Here is a 12,764-nt window from a genome sequence, read left to right on the forward strand (position 1 = left end):
CTTAGATACAGGAGAGGAACTTTCTACTTTTGATGATGTTCAGATTTGTCAGACTTTCAAGGAAGCTAATATGGCTGCGGATTGGATGGCTCACCGTGGTCAAGTGACGACTCTTACTACTTACTGGTTTGATGTTCTTGATTTATCTTTTGCTTTAATCATCCGTAAGGATGCTTTAGGGTGGCCCAAATCTTGGGATCCATCCTAGTCTTTTCTTTCCTTTATAAAAAAAAAAATAGAGCAACAATTGAGTATGCTTTTAGGATTACATAGCTGACTTTGGGTTCGTCTTCTTTGATACCACAAAGGCACAAAGACAAATAAGAGAGCTGGAAAGCTCAAATAAGTGACGCCGTTATCAAACTGTTTCCAATGTTAAACTCGAACAGTGCACTTTAACCTGCCATGTTACCATCTTGCCCCTAATCTCTGCGAATTCTACTCCGAACAGATCTGAAGTGGTAACGCTTCAATCCATTATTTATGATGATTTACTCTTCTGTATGAATTTAATTCATTCAAAATTTCTTAGATTTATTATTAAACTAAAAATTCCCAAGTTATACTGTCAGTTGTCAGTTTTATGATATTATTTTTGTCAATGAAATTTTGAAACCTATTTCAGTTAAAGTCTGTTCTTGTTCTGAGTTTATTTCTCTACTTCATTTTGGTGATCAAATTGTCAGTAACAGGTGATTGATGAATTCAGAAATTAGCTGTTTCGTTTCAAAACCGATGTTGTGACTGATGCAATTAACGATAGCAAAAATAATGAACAATCAACACAAGAATCAACGTGATTCACTAACAATGTGTTAGCTACGTCCACATGCGGAAGGGAAACAGTTTTATTAGGTTTAGGAGTGAGTATAGATTACATAATAGAGGTAGAGGTTAATAATAGGGTTTATATAGTCCCTAATAGTTAACTAAACAAATGGGCCTAAATCCGAAACTGAAACAAACCTGATATCTTAAATAACATATACCGAAAAAGTTCAGGGGTGTCGTCCCTAACCCGTAACCCCCACCAGGCTGAACCTGGACCTGGAGTGGCTGACCGGTCAGCGAGAACCCCGCGCTTGAAATTGGATAAATAATTCAAGGCATAGTTCAACAATTGGCAATGAATTGTGGCATTCTACAAGGAGAAACTCATAACTTATACCTGTTATAAGTTATAACACGCACACACACTCACATTCCTTGCACTTTTCAAACCCCCTACTAGTTATTAATCCCGAGCTAAGCTCCTGGTAAGGAAAATTTTCATGTATTAATTTTATACTTTAAGATGATAGCACTTGGTCTAGTGGTTAAATCTTTTGTATATAAACTTAAGTCATGAGATCAAAGTCATCAAACCATTGTCACATAATTTGCAATTCGTTTTGGAAAGCGGAACGAATTTGGGGACGGGATTTGCTCTATAGTGGTTTGATTTTAGGGAAGATCCCTTTATGCACGAATTGCCAATTCGCAAATTCCAAACTGGAACATTGGAACCAATTCACAATTCGCATACACCCCCAACGAATTATGCAATAATGTGACTGTGGATCAAGCCCTATACTATGCAATTTCTAATTTTTTCTATTGTATGTGGATTACATGGAGTAAAATGACTTTAGGGAGAACGCCAGGTGACCCCGTTCCATGTTTAGGAATACCTTTCAATATATTAGTATAGATAGAGGTTTTTCCCAACATAATCATGTACTGCAGGAAGGTGAATTTCAAAAACCACCTCATTCTTTTTTCTTTCATGTCTTGGTAGGGTTGTGGAATTGGCCGGTGATGTTACATAAACCTGTCATGATTTCAAAAGAAAAAGACTGGCCATAAACCTGTCATGATTTCAAAAGAAAAAGACTGGCTAATGAATTGGATTTTTATTCGAAAATTCTGACCAGTCTATGTACTGACAGTCTCTCTAGGGTGTGAAACTATGGATCGGCTCGACTGTGCAGCACGAGTTATGTTGGTTTCAGATCTTGACTACACAATGGTGTTGTTTTTTTTTTCTTTTCAAGAAACTACTTTTTATTTTGGATTCAATATCTTGCTGCTTTTGTTAATTAGAGGTGGTGTTATACACAGGTTGATCATGATGAGTCCAGTGATAATGCTCTCCTTAGGTTCAATGCACTGTGGGAAGCATATTTTCGCCATGATTCTTTGCTAATATATTCAACAGGACGATCGCCAACTATCTACAAAAGGTTGAGGAATGAAAAACCCTTGCTAACCCCAGATATAACTGTTATGTCTGTGGGCACTGAAATTGCTTATGGCGATTCTTTGGTGCCTGATGTTCATTGGGAACAATCTTTAAATCATAGATGGGACAGAAATATTGTGACAGAAGAAACTGCCAAGTTTGCAGAACTTGTGCCTCAGGTTTCCCTTTAAGCAACTGGCAAATATGGCTATGTGATGTTTGTCTTTTTTATCTGTATGAATGTAATATATTGGCTTGTAGAATTTGATGGATCAGTACATATTCATAAAGCTTATTTTCTAATGTTGAATGCAGTCTGAAACCGAGCAGCGCCCTCACAAAGTTAGCTTCTTTGTGGAGAAAGCCAAGGCATCCCAAGTAATTGAGATTCTTGAGGCGCGCCTAATAGAAAGAGGGGTAAGACTCTAAATGTTGGGTTAGAAATTTAACAATGTTTTCTTTAAACTCATCATCCCTTTCTATTTTAACTTTTTGACCCGTCAGTTAGATATCAAAATTATATATAGTGGTGGGGTTGCTCTGGATGTGTTACCAAGAGGAGCTGGAAAAGGACAGGCTCTCACTTACCTGATGAAGAAATTTGATGGTAAAAGTCCTATGAATACTCTTGTTTGTGGTGATTCTGGAAATGATGCTGAATTGTTTAGTGTTCCTGGAGTTTATGGTGTTATGGTTCGTACTTCAATATCACTGAAACCTCTATTTTTATCCTGTATTCCTCTTCATTTTAGGTGAAATTGGCTTAAAGCATCTCTCATTTGTTCATAATGCAGGTCAGCAATGCACAGGAAGAGTTGTTGAAATGGCATGAAGTGAATGCGAAGAGCAACCAAAACATTCTTCACGCTTCCGAAAGATGTGCTGCTGGTATTGTACAAGCCATTGGCCATTTTGGTCTAGGGCATTGTATTTCACCAAGAGATGAAATGGACTCCCTGGAATACTCGAAGGATCGTATAAATCCAGGACTTGAAGTTGTGAATTTCTACTTGGCTTGTGAGAAATGGCAACGTGGAGAAGTCGAAAAGTCCACACAGTTTATTCAGAATTTGAAGTCTAAGTTTGTACGTATAATTCAAGATTCCTTATTATAGCACTCATTATGTGGTACTTCCTCCAGAGATGAAGTTTGATATCCTAAAGCAGATTCATAGATGGACTTTTTGGTCTTGACTTTCAAGTTTACGATTATTGTTAAAAGGCTCATAAACTAGTCATTTTGTATACGTCCAGTTGCTGCCTCGTTTCAATCCGTATTCACCAGGTGCTACAGCCACTTATGCTTTTTTTTTGTTGTTGTTTGACAATCAGCATACATCAGGTGTCTTTGTCCATGCTTCTGGAGTGGAGCAACCTTTCTATGAATGCTTAAAGGCACTGGAAATGTCTCATGGACATATGCAAACTTTCAATTTTAGAGTGTGGGTGGATCGAGTTTCTTCTGCTCAGATTGGTTCTGATACTTGGCTGGTGAAATTTGACAAATGGGAATTATCAGGTGATGCATCTCTTGTTTGTTTCTTCATGCTTTTATATTGTAGTGATAAGTTCTGTTATCATAAAGTTCTGTTGTTTTGCTTCACTCTCCTGTGATAAACCTCAATTAAAAGTAAACTTAAAACCTGTGTTTGACAGATTTAAATTTGCAATTGATATTAGTAGACTGTACAGCATAATCTTTCTGCTGGCTGGTCAGATGATTTATTGGAGTATTCCCTTTTAACTTAAGCTTGACTCCACTTGTTACCACCCCTAGAGTCATAGTTCTATATCCTCAAATAGGAAGCAGTGGGTCCATCTAGATTATTGCACTCTGAATTATCAACTACTGTGCTCCACGTTTGATCTCCTTAAACATGAAAGAGTAATCACTCTTTCCCTTTTCAGCTAATTATATTCTTACTTCTTACAATATTCACCTTAGTCTTAGCTAGCCTAATGTTTGAGCTTTAGGAATTTCAGTTTCCTCTGTATTTTGTTTAATCTTCACCCTTCATCTGAATATTTTCTATCGATATTAAACTCAGTGAGATTTTTGGGATAAAGTAGCTTCCTATACTCTGGTTTATGCAATTTTCCTACCAATGTTGGTCATTACCACTTTTAACAGACATCTATTGCATTATTGTTTATCTTGGTGATATGAAGTAGCAAAAAGTCCCAACCCAAGCCTTGTTTTTGTCCTTGGTGGAGTTAACCACAATTATTTTTCTCTTTGATTTCTTTAATAGATATGAAAAATCTTAAAAATCAAAACATCAATAACTCAAATCAAATTTCTTTTATGTTTCTACATAGTGCTTTCTCAAAATTGGAGTTTCTAACATGTGGAATGGCAACTGAAATTTATTGAAAAAAGTTTGGGTATCGATCACTATGCCGTATATAAAACAATAATTAACCTAATGAGGATGTCGCAACCTATCAAAAATAGTCCTTAGAGGATTTCTAACTATGTATTCGAGCAACCAGAAATATATATAGATTTCTAATGTAGAGAGAATAATAAAAGACGAGTAAATATAATACCGTACTTTCTTTTTTTCCTTCAATAATAATAATACTCCACTAAGTTCTATTACATCTACCATTTGATAAAATAATTTTTGGTAACGAAAATACAACTCATCGCCTTAAATTACGTGCTCCAACAAGTGTTCAAATTGTTGTGGGACGGATAGATCATGAATCTAAATGCTCTAAAATGCAACTTAAATGCGCGTAAAAACTATACGCTAATGCGACATATTATATCCCTACTTGAACAACTCAAACTTAGCCGCTAAATGGAGGAGTCAGTTATAAAACGGCCCGAAAGCTTTTGGTTTGCAAACACTTTTTATGAGCCAAAACTGAAATGTAGTTGTTGGAGCAAGAATTGCCACAAGCACTAGACACCCTATCATTTGGGATCTAGAGTGTCGTGGGGGTATGCCCCTGGAGGTTACTGACCTTTATGAAGGTCTCACTAATGTACAAATAATTCTTAGTGTTAAATTATCTAAAACATACTTAACAAGAAGAATTAAAAAAGGGACTCACGAGAAATAAGAGAACAACTTTCTATTAGTTAAATTTGAGTACATAACCTAAACAAAGAAAGATAATCAGGTGGACAGTTGCAAAGATTCATGATAGTGGAAGGCAAGGTTACCTCCATCACAAGCTCCAATATGTGATGCATCAACTGAATAGGCCCAACTTACTTACTTACAAGAGGAGGAATACTCAAAGGGCAGATCAGTAATTTTGAGAGAATGGGAAACAAAATGATTATTGCTGGGCAGAGGAGACAAAAGTTTGTTATGGGTGAGAGTGGGTGTACGGGAGGAATTTTAGAATAAAAGGGGAGTGGAGAGAGAATGTTAGGCAGCTGATTGTTCAGTGGGAATTGGGACTGGGAGAGAGGGAGCCTCTCGAAAGCTCACCATCCTTGTAGTTACTTCATCCTTATTATCTAACATCTTCCTCTCATTCATATTTTCATATTTGATTTTCTGCTTGCTATTGTGGGTTCTGTTGTGGTGTTTACTGTGCTCTGTGTTGTGTGAGGATCTTGAGTCAACAGGTGGAGGTGATCGTGGTTCATCACACAATTATAACCGGAGAATGTCAAATCAAGTAGATACGTCTATGCTAAACTACGCTAAACGAACTAGGAGCCTAGGTGCTAAAGTTAAACGCTAAGAACTAAGTACTTAAGAGTAATTTGTATTTGTTGATGATTAATTGCTTCTTTAAAGTAATTTGTGGTCTTCTATCTATATGCTTCTTCCCTTTCGGAGTTGAGAAGAATTTATGCTCCTTGTCATTTGAATTCAATCCCAGCTACTTTTACGTTTGCATGACCTTTTATCCACATTCCTCTTTTTCCGCTTCCATAACTGTCCATCATTCTTCAGCGCTGGTTCTTCTTGGATCTGTTAGCGCCATGGCCAGACAATCTGTTGATAGGTTTTGTTCATGCTCATATAATTGTGGGCTGACATACATGGAGTTGGCTTAAGTGTACTCGAGGTTGTCCATCATCACTTGCTTAATGATGATCACTAGCCAATGTGTTAAAAATGGGTGTAAGAAATTCCCCCCTCCCTTCTTTGTACAGTTTGTGCAATAACTGTGCATTGATAAAGATAACTTGTGGACTTCTAATATGCTAGGGATTGAAATGGGGTCAAAAAAGAATGCGGGATTGTTGTTCATAATTGCAAATGTTTTGTTTCGTGAGTGAATTTTTGTTTTGTTTTTTTAAAGAATGTGTTTTTTTTGCATCCATTTTTTTTGTAAAAAGTTCAATGTGGCAGTCATTCTCCTCAAATAAAGGGGTAGTTGGTGATTTAAACAAGTGCACCTGATAAATTGAGAAACAGCTCTAAACTAAAGAGGAATGGAGAAAGGTCAGCCATGCAAAGGCATTGCAGACAATATTCTTGGGGACAACCAAAGAAGGTTAGTTCCAGCGACAGTCCGTCGAACTTTGGTTGTAGTTGTCAAAGTCAGGATTTGAGTCCGCTTCATTGTTTGGTGATGGAGAACGTTGGACCCTCTTCTTTTTTTTTTGGTCTTCTTGCAGGAGGAGGAGATGGTGATTATGATAAACATGAACATGAAGAGGAGGAAGAAAATGAAAGAGAGGGCGAAAGAGCACATATTTTCTTCCTCTTCTCTACTCTCTCTATCTCTTCCCCTCCCAATGCTCTTGCCACTGGAGTGGAGGATCCACTTCTTTTGTCTCCTTACCTGAAGTTGATGATGCTAGGGCTTTCTTTTTGTCACTTGGAATTTTTGGGTTTTGAAAAGGAGGATTTTTGAGATTTTCTTCCTGTCTGAAAGCTAGTTGTGATGAAGATAATAAAGAATAGTTCACCTTACAAAGAAAATAAAGTGACTCTTGGAGTCATTTTTCACCCTATTGTCATTCATTTATGACGTCAATTCACTCTTTTCCTAGGTTGGTATGAGAAGCCATGATTATAGCAAATTACGAAGGAGGAACGGATTGAATTTAACAGCCCTAGAAGTTTGCACTTTTGGTTGAGAAGGACAAGAGGGTCTGACATTCTCCATCATCAAACATTTGGGATGAAACTAGACCGCCTCAAACTATTGTAGGGAGTAACCTTCTTTGATTGTTACTGTGGCAATGCCTTTGCAGGACTAGCCTTTCTCAATTCCTCTTTATTTTAGGGATTTTATCAACTTCTTCCTTTTTTCTTTTTTGCTTACTTTTTTTTTTGTCTCAAAATTCACTCCAGTATTAATAGGAGCAAGGGTTAGGATTTATTATTTTGTTATTTTGTGAAGACTAATATAAGTCTTAGGAAAAATTGACAACAATAATCCCATCTAATATTTAGGTCACCAGAGCATTTTGGGCGGATACCTATAAATGTTGGGATTATTCTGAAATAATCCTTAGTAGGGATTATTTTGAGCGGAATGGTCATAGTGGGGATTATTAATGTCAATTTTTCCTAAGTTAAAAACAAATTTTTTAAAGACTAATCTAAAGTCGTTTTCATTATCAAGGAAATATCTTTTTGCTAAGTTTGTCTGAAGATTATATTTCTTACAATGCATATGAGATGAATATATATACTTCGTATTATCTAACTTTATGCATTTAACATTGCCTATAATTCATTTCAAAACAACGGACAATCAGAATTAGAATTATTTGGCATACAAAGTCAAATAAATATTATGTCCAAAAAGAATTTGATATACTAAGGCTATGTTCTTTTGGACTGAAAAATTCAGTTCAGTTTTGTTCAAACAAATTAAATTCAGTTCAGTTAGTTTTCTCTCACAGTTCTCATTCAATTCAATTCAGTCAGTTTAGACAAATTCAGTTCAGTGGAGCCTAAGTCAGATATTCAGTTTCATTGTTTCATCGAAATATTAGATCATCTCGGAGATCTAATATTAATATTTAATAGGATAAGCTCTTTTTTAATTTTCTTCCAAACATAATTACAAATTTAAAGTTCAAGATAAGAACTCCTTGGCACTAGACTTCCTATGCTAGTAATTACCATTTGTTCTTCTGCCAAAAATCCTTGTGAGCTGTTTTCTGCTACATCTTCGTTTAGTTCTTCAACATTGATTACAATTGAAGGAAGTTGAGTGGAATCTCTATTTTGATGAAAGGAGTGAACTTCATAGATTCCATGGACAATTCAAATTTAGTAGAGATGTAGTATACCTCATCATCTGCATGCAATATTTCATAGGACTTGCCATTCTATAAATAAAGCACTTGATGTAAAGAATGACATAATTGAAATGCAACAAATCTTTGCCTAGCAATTCATTGTAACTAGTTTCGCCCTCTATGATGAAGAAGCCAGTATTTATCATCTTGGATCCAACTTTAATCCTAAGAACCGACAACCATAAGACCTTTTCCGTTTGCCCAGTGAAGCTAATCTGCACATAATGAATATCATCCAAAATCTTTCCTGTCTTAAACAAGACTCACAAAGGCATGACATTAACAGTAGAACCATAGAATCCTGCCGAACATAGCACCCTCAAATTCAACATTCACAAACAAGGCTTTAGTTTTTGTTTTTTCCAATGTTATCTCTACTAAAAAGTAGCTTATTCATGATTAGACACTCTTGTTGGTCAGTTTGAGAATTTGCGCTAGGATCAGGAAATCTAGCTTTGTTTAGAAAATCACACAAGTTAGTAGAGGAAGTGATTTTAGCCTTACCATTTCTCTCAGCCTAAGTCTACCCCATCTTTTACTTTTTTGAAGATTTTTCCTTGAAAGTAAGATCGTGTCAGATTAAGTGGCAAAATAAATCTTTGCCCTCTGTTTAAATGGGCTGTGAGAATTTCAGAGGAAGAGGAAGCGAATCCAGCAATGGAGGAGAGATGGGTGAAGGTTGTACAAGGGCTGAAGAAGGGAGTGAGCCCCACAAAAAAAGTTTAACTTGCTCAGTCAGTTTAATGTCATCTATGGCCAATGAAAAACACGACCCTGTTTAGTTGAGACCTGCACAGAATACTCAATACTTGACCTATTCAAAATGTTGGCCCATAGTTGGGACCCCTAGTGTCAATTTTTACACCTTTTTGGTTAAGCTCTCATGCTGCCGAGGACTATTACTTCCAAATAGCATCAATTACATATTGCCTATAAGCTGTTGCAATGCATTATCATAGCAACATTCTTGAGGCTCCAGTCCATGGCAAGCAATGAGCAATTAGGTCTAAGTAACCTGCCCTGCCAATGGACACAGGCTCTTTTTTAGAACTTTCGTGGCTTCGAATAGTTACCTCTAGATTCACAGTGAAAAGTTTGATTCACATTTTATATGCAAAAAACATATTTGCCACAGCCAGCTCCATTGTAATTCTCTCCACTAGAATACTTTCGGATTGATAATTTCTTCAAATTGAATCCAGTGATCATTTATCTTCCACTTCTGTGGAGGGGAGTTAGTTATTAATCCCAATTATTACCATGTGTAAACTACAAATTTGGGATAATAGTTATTAAAATAACCTTGAATTCCTTCATCACATATATACATTTACTACCATGCTATGACAAGCTCTGACTTTGTTAATCGTTCCCATGGCTCTGAACTATTCATATACCTCTTCAATATAGTGGTTTCATAGTGTACGTTCAGTAATTTTGGTTTAAAATGACCATAATTTTGTTTTTCTTTTTAATTAAATTTTGGCTGAGGTGTGTCTAGGTAAGGAGCGACGTTGCTGTTTAACTACAGCTTTACTGAATTTAAAGGTATCATTTGAATTCAATTGATGATCAGCTGATTTCTTAAATTCGTTTAAGACTCCATTTGTTAGCTACTAACAGAAGCTCTGCATGAATTTTAGCCCGAAGGATTCACATGGATGCATGTACACCAGAGATGGATGGACAGTACCACATTAGAAACTGTAAGGACATGGCAGTTCTAGAGCCTTGATGGAGAAGGTTAGAACTTAGATATAGACCTTACCAAAGTAATGACCCTCATTTTTCAATCAATGATCTAGTTTATCTTATTCTTGTATCACTTGCAGGAATGGTTCTGACTTACGAGTTTCAGGAAGTCATGAGCCACGTAAATTGTACCTTACTGATACCGTGGTATAGACAGAGGCGACAATAAATCGTCAGGAAATAAAGTTTTTAAGCTTAGCATAAACTATAAAGAGGTTTTCCTCTTTCTGTTGTCACATCAGGAAATGTGAAGGAGATATGCGATGTTTCAATTCTTTGAGACGCGGATAACAAGTTACAACAAAATTCAGGAACAAATAAGACATCATAAAGAGTTAATATTTTGATTCAACAGTATTTTACCTTAGGGGTGCCACGTCGACTTTTTTCTACAGAGCTTTGCATTGCTGGTCCTAGGATTTTACACCTGTGTTAATCATCCATCGAATAAAACACTTTGTGTACAATTTCATTTGATGTAGGTGTTTTGATAGTATTCTGTATAGATACAAGAATACTTCATTGTCTTCTGAGACTTCAGATATCAGACAAGCAGATTTTGTTAGTATCACTCACAAATGTGAAGCTCCAACAACAAAACTTCTCTCAGCATGGACTGCGTCCATGGCAATTGACATATATCCTGTCACGTCCTTCATCGCAACCGTGGATGCTAACTCCACCTCCCTAGTTGAGCATGTCTCGGAACCTCAACTAAACTGTTATTGAATTGTCCAAATGAATGTCAATTTTTCTAAACTTTGTCAGTTTCTTCAATTTAATGCCAAATCTTTGGAAATTTATACGTGGCAATTGTAGGAGTCTCTATATCAATTTTTGTACTTTCAATTTATTTAAACCATACAAAATGATGCAAAATTTCTTTATTTTATTAAGTGAACTATGAACAAGCACGAATAACTGTTGACCATATCTTGAATATAATTGTCATTTAACTAACAAACTTAGATACCCCTGAAAACACTCAGATAACATTTAACTAGCCATAAAGATGTAATTGTTGATGTGAAACATGTCATTTTAACTATAGCAGGCTCAGAGTTCCTCCATTATTCTTCTCTCCCAAACACCTTCTACCTTACCCGCAACTAATTACCAACAACCAACCTTGTCCCTTATCACCACTACCACTACTGCCATCAGGCTCACCACCAATATGTTAGGTGTGATCAATGAGAGAACCAGATATCCCACTCCAAGGCACGGAAACTACGGTTTCCTATTATTATAATTTCGCCCCTCTAGGGTCACCGGGTTATCACGAAATAACTAATGAGATACAATGGAGAGAACAATTCACTTAGATGATCTTCTAAGTGAATCAACAAGAACTTGTTTTTAGAGTTTGTGAAGAACACTTAAGAGAAATTGGCAAAGTTTCTCTCAAGCAAAGCAAGAAGTTTAGAGAGTATTGAAAAACTGATTTTTCTTCTAACCCCCTCATCATAGGAATCACAAAGGTTATATAGAAAATATCCCCTTCATAAATTAGAGTGGTTACTTTCACCCCCCCCCCCCTTTAATCACTGATTAAGGACCTTTACTCCACTTATTTAAGGATCCTAATAGCCATTAAACAGATAACGTACACATCACAACGGTTGAAAACCGTCAAAGCATCTTTTCACGTTCCAAGGCAGAAGACACGTCGCGACTCGCGAAATAGCTTGCGAGTCGCGAGGCCCAGGCGTCGCGACCCGCAACCAGCTTCTGTTTTTCCTTGTTTTCAACGTGCCTTTGCAATTTTGTGTACTCTAATCTTTTGCATACTGGACCTCCTCCTCTTCTAGTATATGACCATACGAGCATAATAAACCCATTACCCTATAAATGTTCCAATAATCCTCCTCTCATTTATAGGGTAATGTTGAAAAGTTTCAACTTGCTATAAATCACAAATACTCATGTTCATGCATCATGGAAATATCTAACGATGGAATTTCCATTTAGTAAAAGTAACTTTACAATAATTTTGATCATAATGATAAGAAGCTTTGAATCATATAACCATACAAATTATTGAAGTACTAATACACAAACATAAACTAGGTTCTTAAACCTCCGACACCTATGAAGCCTTGGTGTCCATACATTCATAAGCTTCCAAGTCAAGCCTTAGACTTGTGAAGCGGCCAAACTTCTAGCTTATATGGTAAATCTTTCCGAACATGCTCCTACAATTGAGCACTTATCAAAGATTTATTAAGAATAAAATTCAACCTCTTTACATTGTAGCAACAAGCACTAACCTCGGGATGTATTAAACAAGTGCTCCCAACCTTCAGAGAAGTACTATCCTCTTGAATTTGAGATCTAACGTTGTATTAGACATCAAATAGAGTTTTCCTTCACCATAGGTTGATCAATAGGCTTAAGACCCATCCCTTTGTTCATTTTGTTCACTAGTTCCCTTGACAACGGTTTTGTAAACGTATCCGCCAAGTTCAAACTAGACCGAACAAAATTAATAGTTATACAACTATTCCTTATCATTTCCCGCACATAGCTATGTCTAACTCCAATGTGCCTTGACTT

The 12,764-nt window shown here is 36.4% G+C and overlaps 1 protein-coding gene across 4 annotated transcripts; it reads left to right on the forward strand.

Moving 5' to 3' along the window:
• Window positions 1-255: 255 nt before the first annotated feature.
• On the forward strand, window positions 256-11,021 carry LOC104907189 (sucrose-phosphatase 2). 4 transcript variants are annotated; one of them, XM_010696078.3, is made up of 10 exons: window positions 256-461; window positions 1,929-2,008; window positions 2,101-2,400; window positions 2,537-2,638; window positions 2,726-2,914; window positions 3,016-3,306; window positions 3,554-3,740; window positions 9,958-10,004; window positions 10,100-10,199; window positions 10,289-11,021. In XM_010696078.3, the coding sequence occupies exons 2-9, from the start codon at window positions 1,949-1,951 to the stop codon at window positions 10,181-10,183; spliced, it is 1,260 nt and encodes a 419-aa protein (XP_010694380.1). In that variant the 5' UTR covers window positions 256-461; window positions 1,929-1,948; the 3' UTR covers window positions 10,184-10,199; window positions 10,289-11,021. The 4 variants fall into 4 exon arrangements, with proteins under 4 accessions (XP_010694380.1, XP_010694384.1, XP_019108099.1 ...); XM_010696082.3 differs by lacking the exon at window positions 1,929-2,008 and having other exon boundaries at window positions 257-461; XM_019252554.3 differs by lacking the exon at window positions 256-461 and having other exon boundaries at window positions 1,870-2,008; window positions 10,080-10,199.
• Window positions 11,022-12,764: the final 1,743 nt, after the last annotated feature.

The sequence above is a fragment of the Beta vulgaris genome, chromosome 4 (assembly GCF_026745355.1).
Source record: "Beta vulgaris subsp. vulgaris cultivar EL10 chromosome 4, EL10.2, whole genome shotgun sequence".
Taxonomy (NCBI): domain Eukaryota; kingdom Viridiplantae; phylum Streptophyta; class Magnoliopsida; order Caryophyllales; family Amaranthaceae; genus Beta; species Beta vulgaris.